The 13,605-nt window shown below is 34.6% G+C and overlaps 1 protein-coding gene across 1 annotated transcript in view; it reads left to right on the top strand.

The window, feature by feature from the left end:
* LOC107566922 (Ras homolog, mTORC1 binding) overlaps positions 1-13,602 on the top strand; it is a 17,343-nt gene extending 3,741 nt beyond the window's left edge. Inside the window, exons 2-8 of the mRNA XM_016252500.1 lie at positions 5,121-5,192; positions 6,675-6,742; positions 9,087-9,169; positions 9,878-9,934; positions 11,308-11,355; positions 12,165-12,246; positions 13,510-13,602. Coding sequence (XP_016107986.1) covers positions 5,121-5,192; positions 6,675-6,742; positions 9,087-9,169; positions 9,878-9,934; positions 11,308-11,355; positions 12,165-12,246; positions 13,510-13,602 — 503 coding nt within the window. The remainder of the gene's footprint in view (positions 1-5,120; positions 5,193-6,674; positions 6,743-9,086; positions 9,170-9,877; positions 9,935-11,307; positions 11,356-12,164; positions 12,247-13,509) is intronic.
* The last annotated feature ends 3 nt before the right edge of the window (positions 13,603-13,605 follow it).

The raw sequence follows: 13,605 nt of genomic DNA on the forward strand, positions 1-13,605 counted from the left end.
AGATTCAGATCTGATCTCAAACATGCGTTTTGTGTAGAATTAGTTCTGTGTTCAGTTTGAATGTTTTTCTCTGTGCAATGAGTGACTCAGAAAGTTTCCCATCAGCCCTCTGGAGTCAGATCCTGATCTGCTGGATCGTGTTGTGTGATTTAGAGCAGATTTCTTCTCTCTGCAGTAAAGCGTTTACACAGAACACGCGTGTGCTGATGCGTGTGACGCTTGAGAGAACATGCCAACATCACATCAGGACACGCATGAGTGCTCTGCAGCCTTTAGGAGCCGTTCTGTTCACACAATCACCGCCAGACCTCCAGCATTCGTTCTTTACACTGCGCTCAAGTTCAGCCTCGAGTCACCGTGAAATCGAAGATGTTTGTTCAGTGTATGTATGTATATATATATAAATAAATGCACCAAAATGATTATTTTAATACCAAAAATTAAATTAAATTTTTATCTAGTCAAAAGCAGAGACATAAAAAAAAAAGGTTTTGTAATAAAATTTGGGTAATTGAGCAGTTGAACTCGCCTGTCAATATTTCAGCCAAAAAAAGGTGTATACATTTCAACTCAAGCATAATTTTTGGTCAGAGATGCGCTAATTTAATGCCACTGTTTCAGTTGATGACTGGAACAAACAAACATCTATCTTTCTATCTATCGTTCTATTTATCTATCCATTGTTCTATCTATCCATCTATTGTTCTATCTATCTATCTATTGTTCTATCATTGTTCTATCTATCATCTATCCATTGTTCTATCTATCTATCTATCCATCCATCTATCCATTGTTCTGTCGTTCTATCTAATGTTCTCTCTATTGTTCCATTGTTCTATCTCTCCATCTATTGTTCTATCCATCTATCCATTGTTCTATCTATCTATCTATCTATCCATCTATCCATTGTTCTGTCGTTCTATCTATCTATCTATCTATCTATCTATCTATCTATCTATCTATCTATCTATCTATCTATCTATCTATCTATCTATCCATTGTTCTGTCGTTCTATCTAATGTTCTCTCTATTGTTCCATTGTTCTATCTCTCTCTATTGTTCTATCGTTCCATCCATCCATCTATCGTTCTATCTATCATGCTGTTTTGGATTAATATTTTCAGTCACCAAAATTTCGGTGCATCAGGGTTATTATAGTTAACTGAAATTAAAATTAAAACCATAAAAAATTACTTAAATTTTAAGAAAAAAAAAATGGTAATCTTTTTTTTAACTTGATGTACTGAAATAACTAAAACTGAAATAAAAATGAATAAACGCTATACAGACACATAAAAAAAAAAACTACTAAGAATGACAAAAATTACAAAAACTTTAAAATTAAAATACAAAATCAGAAAGTAAAAACTAATTCAAAATATGAATAAAAACTATAAAAGTATGTGATTGGGTTTATGTTTCGTTTTATTTTACATGTTCATAACGCAAACCGCTAAACTGTTTTTGAGTCTGATTTGCCAAGACATCATATTTTTGAAAGCGTGCAGGAAAATCCATGTTGGTTTTGTGTTTGATTAAACGAAGCGTTCAGCTCTTATAAGGTCACTTCAGACCTCAGTATGGCAGAAGCATGTGAACTTTAACCGCAGATAACATGATGTATGTACGTTTCTGTCCTTTAGACCGACTCAGTTCTGCACTCGTGACATTTCTGGCTCTCAGCTCAGTATGAGTCCATGCCGTAACCCTCACTAGTCTGCACTAACGAACGCCTTTGAGTTTCTGATGCTGGACTCGGTGCCTTCTGTGGTGTCTCAAACCATCCATAAACTCTCTGATTTCCAAAAGCAGTGGAGTATGAAGTCATTAAACCCGTCTGGGCTTTGTTTGCGTGCGGGGTCACGAGCGGCCGATGGGAACTATATGTTCCTGATGCGTTTGCTTCTGTTTCACGTTCTATTTATAGAGCTGATGAGGAAGGATGCTTGAAATCCGATGCGCTTCCATTAAAACGGAGGGAAGGCAGGGCTGCTGCTGCTCTCTAATGGCTTTACGATTGAGAAACGCTTGTAGTGAACAACTCAAACCTGACCTACAGTAGCAATGCCTTTTATAGACTCTTAATTCATATTCCTGATCTGACTGTGAGGGATTCATCAGTCACGCTGTTCTAATGGAAATAAATGTTCATTTTTGTCATTGTCTTCAGCTTGCTTCATTTCTTAAATGGTTTTCTTTTGGTTGACGTCATTAATCATTAACCTTTCATCCTCTTCTCTCTGTCTTCCAGAGACTTTATGAGAGACGATCCAACTGTAAATATTAGAGGTCGACCGACTGATCGGTTTTGCCGATATATCGGTACCGATAACTGATTGAACAGACGATAGTTTACGAGCGCGACCTCTAGAGGCCAAATCTCTGAGCCCTCCTAAAGTTTTTGACATCTTTAAAAGCTATCTTGTTTGTATTTATATTAAATGGTTAATCTAACATTAACTGAAATTATGAAATGCTGTAGAAGTATTGTTCATTGTTAGTTTGAACATTTATCAATACATTTTTAAATGTTAAAGTTGTTTCTTTTAACAGTAGTTGCACTATGAACTAACATGATCAAGGTATAATTAATATAAAAATTTATATAATATTTAATATTAATATTTATTTAATTAAAAAAAGTACAGCACATTTTCAAGGTTCAGTATAATTTATTTATATTATTATTATTTTTTTTAAAGTTGACTTTTATTAAGACAAACTTTGAAGGCTCTGTTTCACGTTCTATTTATAGAGCTGATGAGGAAGGATGCTTGAAATCCGATGCGCTTCCATTAAAACGGAGGGAAGGCAGGGCTGCTGCTGCTCTCTAATGGCTTTACGATTGAGAAACGCTTGTAGTGAACAACTCAAACCTGACCTACAGTAGCAATGCCTTTTATAGACTCTTAATTCATATTCCTGATCTGACTGTGAGGGATTCATCAGTCACGCTGTTCTAATGGAAATAAATGTTCATTTTTGTCATTGTCTTCAGCTTGCTTCATTTCTTAAATGGTTTTCTTTTGGTTGACGTCATTAATCATTAACCTTTCATCCTCTTCTCTCTGTCTTCCAGAGACGTTATGAGAGACGATCCAACTGTAAATATTAGAGGTCGACCGACTGATCGGTTTTGCCGATATATCGGTACCGATAACTGATTGAACAGACGATAGTTTACGAGCGCGACCTCTAGAGGCCAAATCTCTGAGCCCTCCTAAAGTTTTTGACATCTTTAAAAGCTATCTTGTTTGTATTTATATTAAATGGTTAATCTAACATTAACTGAAATTATGAAATGCTGTAGAAGTATTGTTCATTGTTAGTTTGAACATTTATCAATACATTTTTAAATGTTAAAGTTGTTTCTTTTAACAGTAGTTGCACTATGAACTAACATGATCAAGGTATAATTAATATAAAAATTTATATAATATTTAATATTAATATTTATTTAATTAAAAAAAGTACAGCACATTTTCAAGGTTCAGTATAATTTATTTATATTATTATTATTTTTTTTAAAGTTGACTTTTATTAAGACAAACTTTGAAGGCCCGTTTACACCAAGAACCAGAATGGTAATAATATTAGCGTCCACGATAGCACTGCAGTTTTGTTGTCTGCCTCTCTAAATACACAAGCTCGTTAAAGTCGGGTGGATTCTGATTGGCTGTCAGTGTTTTCATCAGCTAGAAATAAGTAGTTTGGAAGTATTCCAATGCTATGTGTTGTCGTCATTATAGTTGTAATGTGGACATTTTCATAGAATTATACAATTTTTTAGAACTTTATATGTCCTTTTTTGTAAGATGGATTTAAAAGAATGTTTTATCACAACAAGTGCATTTAATAAATCGTGTATAGGGTTCTATATGAAAAAATGAATCCCTTTTCTAAGTTTAACTTTGTAAAATGTTTGTATTTATTGTTTGTTAAATGATAATAACCAGTCAGCAGTAATGCTCAGGGAAAAAAAGACAGATTTATCACTGCGCTCGTCTGGAAACTTTCACATACTGAAAGCATATTCTGTTTATTGATCGTAATGCTTCTTTGTTCCCTATTATTGCTTTATATTGATATGTTTTGACGCTATATTTAGTTGGTTATAATTCTTAACACACAGTTGTCATAAGTGTAGGAGTGAACCGTCTTTGTATTTCTATAGACTTTGTTCAAAGTCGCTAAACTCATTAATTAATAAAAAGAAAATGTAGTCCAAGAATCCTTTTGGAATCGAATTGTGATCGTTTACTCGATATTTGTCCTGTGATAACATGTGAAGCTGATATAGCTATCATAAATATCATAACTATATCAGTAGGAGAAATCATAAGACCCAATATGTGACTAGCCCTGCCTTACGTTTTAAAGAGACAGTCAGCTTTCTTGTCAGTTTGTTACTTTTGAATGTGAGTGTTTATATTTGAATGTATCGTTTGAGCTGATGAGATGGTACAGTTGTTACATTTTATTCCTAAATTAAATGTAACTAACAAAATAGAAATTTTTGCAGCCATATAAAAAGTCAAGCAGTGGCCGCACGTGAATAAAAAGGACTTTAGTTTTCACAGTCCAGTTCATTTGTGATGGATTTAGTTGTTTTTTGAGCGTGCCGATGTTTCTGTGTGCTTTTCTCTGTCAATGAGAGCTCGCATTTACAAACGCTGGATGCGGAGATGAACTGGCCGTTGTTATAGCAACAGGCTGCAGGGCAAATCTGCCCACACACTCGTGTGTGTGTGTGTGTGTGTGTGTGTGTGTGTGAGAATGTCCTGCGTTACTACCACTATCGGCAGCTTCATCACAAACGCTCTTCTGAATGGAGACGTGTTTCATCACATGCATTCACACGCTGAGATCCAAACCAGAGAAATCATATTGTGCATTAAAAATGAAGCTTATGTTTGGCTACATGACAGTTTCTTGATGTGTTCAGACATTTGTTTGTGAGACTAGCTTCATTTGGGGTTATGATTTAGATTGATGCATCGCTGTGTAAATCTCTTCTGCACTAATGTAACATGCGTGTTCATGAGTTCATGTTCATTCTCTGGTGATCTGAAGGTAAAGATGGTCATTCTCTCCGACTGTGCGACGTTTGTGTGTTTCAGGGAAATCCTCCTTGACAATACAGTTTGTGGAAGGCCAGTTTGTCGACTCCTACGACCCCACGATTGAAAACAGTAAGTGAATCAGATCACATCCTACTGCAAGATGAATCATAATCATCATAATGTAGGCTTGAGAATTGAAATTTGCTCTGTGAAGTGATAAAATGACCTTAATATGCATTTCTACTGGCCTTGTGACTACTACACTCCAATTTGTATGCAAATGACTCTTATGAGTCAGTTCTGTGATTGTGACTCACTGAATCGTTCGGTTACTCTGCATCTGACTCACTGAACTGCGAGTCATTCGGGCAAATCTGATTCAATATGTCTAACACTTCAGATTTAAATAATTACTGACTAGTTGTTCATTTATAACTTGACATGTAGTTTAAGTTGAATATCCACTTGTTGTAGAAAATGTTGGGATTTAATATAGTTAAGGTTGATTATGTGATGTTTCCTCACAAGTACTACAAGAGTTGTTAATGCAGGAGCAGTTAAACATTAAAAGGGGCGGGTCATAACGCAGCTATCAGTCAGTGGAACAGGCCGAGTGGGAGGAGTCTACTTGAGTGGGTGTGGCTTCCACGGCGATGACTCCACCTCCACTGTTCTGTGCCTGAAACACATCAACTCTCCTGATTGTTTCAATTGCAAAAACAGTTTTTTTAAGTGTTTGTAATATCTAGAAAAAAAATGTCAGTGTTTGTGTGACGGCAGTAAATTAAAAGTTGATAAATTTGTCACTGAAATTTTTTTTTTTGTTGGATGTTTAGAGAGACTCACTATGAGACGTTTTTATGATTTAATAACATCCAGAATTGAGACATTATTTCACTATTTGCATCAGACGATAATCATGAACTCTTATGGTGTGTTCACACCAGATGCGAAGCGAATATGCATATCGCGTCACTCGCTCTAGATTACTCGTGGGATGTTTTTCGTGTCACTCGCGCGAATAAAAACAGCGCGATCAACCGTGGTGGAGAAAACTACACTCGCTGTTTTGTATCTGCTGTAAAGCCAAATGCCGAATAACGTTAGGATCCTGTATTAGTGTGCGTTACATTGTACTACTGTATATATACACTGATATTACTATTATTTTTATTATTGATAGCAGCATCTCTGTAGCCATGCTAATAAAATACAAGTACCACTACAACTGATTTTAATTGTTTTCTATGCTGCAAACCTATATAATAACAGATGGCTGCAATAATGCATAATGCAATAATGAATTCGCCTCTATTCGCGTCTTTGCGTTGACTTTGTATGTAATCTACTCGTGCGAATAATTACATTCGCGTCTGGTGTGAACACACTGTTAGACTCAATCCCAAATCAGCATATTATACTGATTTCTGAAGATCATGTGACACTGAAGACTGGAGGAATGATGCTGAAAATACAGCTGCGCATCACAGAAATACATTACAGATTAACAGAGATTCACATAGAAAACAGTTGTTTTACATTATAATAATATTTCACAATTTTTTTGATTTTTCAGATTTTTGATCTGGTGTCTTTTATTTATTTTTTCAGCATTTACGAAAATGATCACAGTGAACGGTCAGGAGTATCACCTGCAGCTGGTCGACACAGCGGGACAGGTGAGAAACACGACTTCACCTTTAAATGTTGTTTTTTTTTATTTTTTTTAACTTCACGGCAATATCAAACATTCAGGAGTCCAACACCAGTGACTCAAACACATTTAATGCAGAAACGAATCCACGAAAGGCCATAAACCTTTCTGCAGTGGTGTTGTTTTTAACTAAAATAAAAAAAATGTAAGCATTAAAATGGTTTTAATTCATTGAAATAAAGCCAAAATAAAATATAAATATTCAATGACAGACTTAAACTTAAAAAAAAACTAAAAACTTAACTGAAATAAAACTAAAAATAAATTACTAAAACTGAAATACGAATAAATTTAAAGCAAGAAAAAAAATTTAAATGACAAAAGCAAATAACAAAATTACTAAAATAAAACTGAAAATGTAAAATCTAATTCACAATACTAGTAGGGATGTAACGATTCGCTCAACTCACGATTCGATTCACAATTTTTTTTTTTACAAAATGAGATTTAAGACAAATTATAAATTATTAACAAAATTTAAATATAATGTAAATGTAAATAACAAAACTAAATTGAAATTTTAAAACAAGCCCCAAATCAAATAAGTAACACAAATAAAATAAATCTCTTCATATAAACAAACTAAGGCTTTGTCTGTGTTCTTTCCTTTTAAAACTAGAGGCAACCACTGCATTTTAATCACGATCCAAACAAAGATGCTGCATACATGCAACATGAGCAGTTTTTAATCTAAATTAGATTGTATCATTTCGAAATTTGAAGCAAAAACAGAATGGTTTGAGTTTTGTGAAACTATAAATAAAAATATCTGCATGAAACAGAAACAGCAGACGAGCTGAACGAGACGCAGATGCACTCTCTGCCAGCAGGTGGCGCTTAAAAAATACAGCTGCGCATCACAGAAATACATTACAGTTTAACAGATATTCACATAGAAAACAGCTGTTTTACACTGTAATAATATTTCACAATTTTTTAGATTTTTCAGATTTTTGATCTGGTGTCTTTTATTTATTTTTTCAGCATTTACGAAAATGATCACAGTGAACGGTCAGGAGTATCACCTGCAGCTGGTCGACACAGCGGGACAGGTGAGAAACACGACTTCACCTTTAAATGTTGTTTTTTTTTATTTTTTTTAACTTCACGGCAATATCAAACATTCAGGAGTCCAACACCAGTGACTCAAACACATTTAATGCAGAAACGAATCCACGAAAGGCCATAAACCTTTCTGCAGTGGTGTTGTTTTTAACTAAAATAAAAAAAATGTAAGCATTAAAATGGTTTTAATTCATTGAAATAAAGCCAAAATAAAATATAAATATTCAATGACAGACTTAAACTTAAAAAAAAACTAAAAACTTAACTGAAATAAAACTAAAAATAAATTACTAAAACTGAAATACGAATAAATTTAAAGCAAGAAAAAAAATTTAAATGACAAAAGCAAATAACAAAATTACTAAAATAAAACTGAAAATGTAAAATCTAATTCACAATACTAGTAGGGATGTAACGATTCGCTCAACTCACGATTCGATTCACAATTTTTTTTTTTACAAAATGAGATTTAAGACAAATTATAAATTATTAACAAAATTTAAATATAATGTAAATGTAAATAACAAAACTAAATTGAAATTTTAAAACAAGCCCCAAATCAAATAAGTAACACAAATAAAATAAATCTCTTCATATAAACAAACTCTTTCCATTTAAAACTAGAGGCAACCACTGCATTTTAATCACGATCCAAACAAAGATGCTGCATACATGCAACACGAGCAGTTTTTAATCTAAATTAGATTGTATCATTTCGAAATTTGAAGCAAAAACAGAATGGTTTGACTTCAGTTTTGTGAAACTATAAATAAAAATATCTGCATGAAACAGAAACAGCAGACGAGCTGAACGAGACGCAGATGCACTCTCTGCCAGCAGGTGGCGCTTAAAGCCTTTCCTTGGTTTTGGCTGTAAACAAAGCAGCGCTGCGCTTATGAACTTTAATATGCATTATACAGAAGCAAGATGAAAAGAAAAATACTATCTAAACTTTTCTAAAGACAGTAAGTTCCCCTCAGACATGCATTCATATAAACTGAATGAATAGCGATTTGTTTAGCATCTCAACCGATTTGAATCGTCACACATTTGAATCGGTTTTCATCCGGCTCGCGGTTAATCGTTACATCCCTAAATACTAATAAATATAATAGTTTCTAAATAATACTAAAATAAAAAAAGCACAGTTGGCAAAACATTCTTATAAAAGCATCATGTCATGAATTCTTAGAATGAAGTTTTGATTTTGTCTCTGAAGTGTGTTTTGAATTCCTCTCTTTCAGGACGAATACTCTATTTTCCCGCAGACGTACTCTATAGACATCAACGGCTACATTCTGGTGTATTCAGTCACCTCCAATAAAAGGTGAGCGCACAGATTAATGCTCCTGATGACTGTCAGAATATGGTTTATGAATAAAGCATTGCATCTGATTGAATTTGAGAGATGACGTCTCATTTCTAGAAGATCTCTCCTCCTTCACAGAGTTATTAAATTAGATCATATTTGATGGATAGTAAGCGCTGATCTCAGACCCGATCCGTGTTTGTTCTTCATCATCTTCGTCTTCGTCTCCGGATGCCTGGATGTTTGATGTTAATTAAATGATGACATTGTCAGGCTCTGCTTTGTGTTTCATTCTTTAACCAGTTATAAAATCTCACAACCATCTGAAGCAGAGCTGCACGGAAAATCGAAATAAACTGGCTTGGTGTGATTAATTATTAATTAAATGAGTAAAAACACTGCATGTTTCAGAGTGAGGAGAAGCATTAGGGAAGCATTAAATATAAAGAAATAAAAGTTTAATTTTTGTTTTTGTTTTTAACCGCGGTAATGGTCATTTTTACAGTTGTAGAATAATAATATTATTATTATATATTTTTTGGCTTAAATACTCAGGTTTTTTACAGTAAATATTGCAATAGTAATATTTATTACTTTGATTTATAATTGGCATTTTTTAGTTTATTTTATATATTTTTATTCTTGTTTTATAAATAACCTTAGATTAAAATGATCTGCTCATTTTCAGAATTCCCGTTTGTGATCTGTCTCTCCCTCTTCTTGCAGTTTTGAAGTAGTAAAAGTTATCCATGAAAAGCTGTTGGATATGGTGGGAAAAGTACAGTAAGTATGTTTATTTTATTTTTAAATGTATTATTTATTTATTTTTTGTTTATCATTTGCAAGGTACAGTTTTTTTTCCAAAACACATTTTTTTCTTTCTATTTACGTTTGCTAAGTGTTTTTTTTTTATACTAATATATATATATATTGCGGTCTAACATGTGTTCATGCTTCGTTTTTAAAAAAACGTATTCTTTTTCATATAATTTACCTTTATTTCACACCGCTCTGTCCCTTCTCTAACAAACGCCTCGATTATTTCCTGCTTTTATGAAGCCCCTCCCTCAGAAATACGCGATGGGCTGAGATTGGTCAGCTGGCTCAGTGTGTTGTGATTGGCTAAACCGCCTCTAGCGCGCGTCTGAACATCCCGCCCCTCAAGCTCAGAATGTGTTCCCGTTGTATTGTAAACAATGACGTTGTCTATATTGCTTATCAATCTGAGCCCGATTGAGACGCAGAGAATATTAATGAAGAGGATCGCGCAGAACCTGTGCAAGCACGGCTCTTAATGGTATGTTTGTTTGTTGTTGTCTCATACTTTTAGATATGCTGTTGTTTGTAAATGCTACTGCTTCTGTTAGCTTTTAATATATGGCTTTATTCTGATTAGAGCTTTAATACAGCACAGCAACCGCACGCATGTCCATGTATAACACTTCTCATAGCTATGTGAAAATAAGTGTATAAATGGAACAGTTTGTTGGAGCTGAGCTGACGATCTGAATGAGAGAGAGATGCAGTGTGTGTGCAGAGCAGGCGACGCGAGGAACAGTATTGAGAACCGCTGCTTCGGAACATTGATTTTGAAACGTGTGAATCCATTAGAATCGTTAGAAGACAGAATCACGATTCATATATGAACAGATTTTTACGTGCACCTCTAGTTTTCTCTTCCTCTTCTCTAAAGCAGCGCAGCATGGCCCCGCCCCCTTTGCTGCGTGTTCCCGGGGGCGGGGTTTATCAGGGTTTGTGATGTCACGAACCCGGGAAGTAGCTCGTTGTAGTCCCTACCAGCCGTTTCTGTTGGCATTAAACCGCCAGAATTTTAAAAGACGATATCTCCGTTTGCATTGAACTTTCAGCGCTGCAACTTTGCAGATATTGTTTATGCTCAAACAGCAACATTACACACTGACTAACGTTAAAAAAGTGAAATCGCAATCAACCACCCCTTTAATGTTTTTTTTGTTGTTTTTTTTACTTCCACAATGTAATGATTTCTGAGGAAAACGCGATGTTTAATAAGAAGAAATGCGTAATCCTGATGACTTGTTCATAATAAGACCAGACGCATGTATTAAGAATATGAATGGGGTCAGTTATTAAAATCTCTGTTAATGTCTCTGTGTTATAAATGTCTTTTTTCCTAGAGTACCCATAATGCTGGTGGGCAATAAGAAAGACCTTCACATGGAACGGTACGTTCTGCTCTGATGATGAATTCATGGAGGTTCTTCAACACGTTCACATGATCCTGCAGATCAGACTGTGGGAACGAGAGAGAGAGAGAGAGAGAGAGAGAGAGAGAGAGAGAGAGAGAGAGAGAGCGTGGGTCACTCTCACACACTCTCTCACACTCTCTCACACTCACACTCTCACTCTCACACACTCTCACACACTCTCTCACACTCACACTCTCTCACACACACACACACACACACTCACACTCACTCTCTCTCACACACACACACACACACACACACACAGATGAGAGGAGAGCAGGTGTATGTCCGTCAGGATTGAGATCTTACTTGTCCATACTAAAAAACTAAATCTGAAATAAAAATAAATGAAACCTCAATAGTAATATAAGAACAAAAGCACATAAACTAAAAATTAAACTAAAATTAAAGTGAAAACTAAATATATATATATATATATATATATGCTAATATTAATAACCATAATTTTTATGAAACCATAAAAATTGCCAATAAAAATAAATATAACCTGAATAATAATATAATTATTATATTAATAAACAAATTAATAAAAATGAAAAATGCACATAACAGAAATGTAAAAAACTACAATTAAAATACAATTGAAAACTTTTATAAATAAAAACGTTAAAAAAACAAACCCACCAGAGCTCTGATTAAACAGATGTTTTTGATGCAGTATGTTGTGTTTGTCTGTGCATTAATATCTGCGTTCGCTCCACTGGTGTCTTTATTTGATTGCTGAAGTTCTATTGGCGTAGACTGGTTCTGTGTGTTTCTCTCAGCGTGATCAGCTGTGAAGAGGGCAAAGCTTTGGCAGAATCGTGGAACGCAGCGTTCATGGAGTCCTCCGCCAAAGAGAATCAGGTGATGATGCGCTTCCTGTCTCTCCTCTTCCTCTTCCTCTTCCTCTTCCTGTAGTGTGTTCGGTCTGGCTCTCAGCAGACACTGATCGATGCTCTGATGATTCTGCGATGGTGTATTTGTGAACTGAATCAGCTGACGTCCAGCCTCACGTCTCAAGAGCTGCTTTATTCTCTGCTGAAGCCTACTGTGTGATTTACACTCACTTCATTTATTTATTTATTATTATAATTATTATTATTATTATTATTATTAGGGATGTTCAATACCACTTTTTCCCAGAATGAATACAATACCTAAACTTTCATTTTTGGTACGTGCTGATACAGATGCCTGTGTTTTCATTGCATTTGTAATAAAAAAATAAAAAAATAAATGATTGGGTAGAGACTGTGTTATTTTAGTATCACTGAGATACTATTATCGTTTGTATTTATATTTTTAATTAGTTTTTACTTTTAATATTTTAATAAAAAAAATTTTTTTAAATTTGAGTTAGTTTTAGTCATTTTGTTTTGTGTTTTTAACATTTTTGTTAGTTTTATTAATGTCTATAGTTTTCATTTATTTAATTTCAGTTTTAGTTATTATAGTACATTAAGTGAAACTAAATGTAAATGAGATTTATTTTGCTGGCGACTAGCTGAAATAAAATACGTTTTCATTTTTTTGGGATAGTATTATAGTTTTTTTGTATTTAATTTAGACTTTATTTTTATATGTTCTGCTTTTAAAGTTTTAGTAATTTTTATGTTTTTGTATTTAAATTTTTTTTTTTACTGTTTATATAGCTTTTATTAATGTTTGTTTTAATTATTTTAGAACATCAAGTAAAACTAAATAAAAATTAGAAATGTTTAATTAAAAAAAAAATTAAAGAAAGAATTTTTGCTTGTGTGTGTGTGTGCTTTTGTGTGTGTGTGCTTGTGTGTGTGTGTGTGTGCTTGTGTGTGTGCTTGTGTGTGTGTGTGCTTGCGTGTGCTTGCGTGTGAGTGTGTTTGTGTGAGTGTGTGTGTGTGCGTTTGTGTGAGTGTGTGTGTGCATGTGTGTGCGTCTGTTTGCGTGCGTGTGCATGTGTGTGAGTGTGTGTGTGTGCGTGTGCATGTGTGTGCGTGTGTTTGCATACGTGTGTGTGTGTGCGTGCGTGTGTTTGCATGCGTGCTTGTTTGTGTGTGCACGTGTGTTTGTGTGTGCATGCGTGTGCTTGTGTGCATGTGCTTGTGTGTGTGTGTGTGTGTGTGTGAGAGTGTGTGTGTGTGTTCGCAGACGGCCGTGGAGGTGTTCAAGAGGATAATCCTGGAGGCGGAGAAGATAGACGGCGGCGCTCCTCAGGGCCGGACATCCTGCTCCATGATGTAGATA

The sequence above is a fragment of the Sinocyclocheilus grahami genome, unplaced genomic scaffold, assembly GCF_001515645.1.
Source record: "Sinocyclocheilus grahami isolate Dianchi unplaced genomic scaffold, SAMN03320097.WGS_v1.1 scaffold1113.1, whole genome shotgun sequence".
NCBI lineage: Eukaryota > Metazoa > Chordata > Actinopteri > Cypriniformes > Cyprinidae > Sinocyclocheilus > Sinocyclocheilus grahami.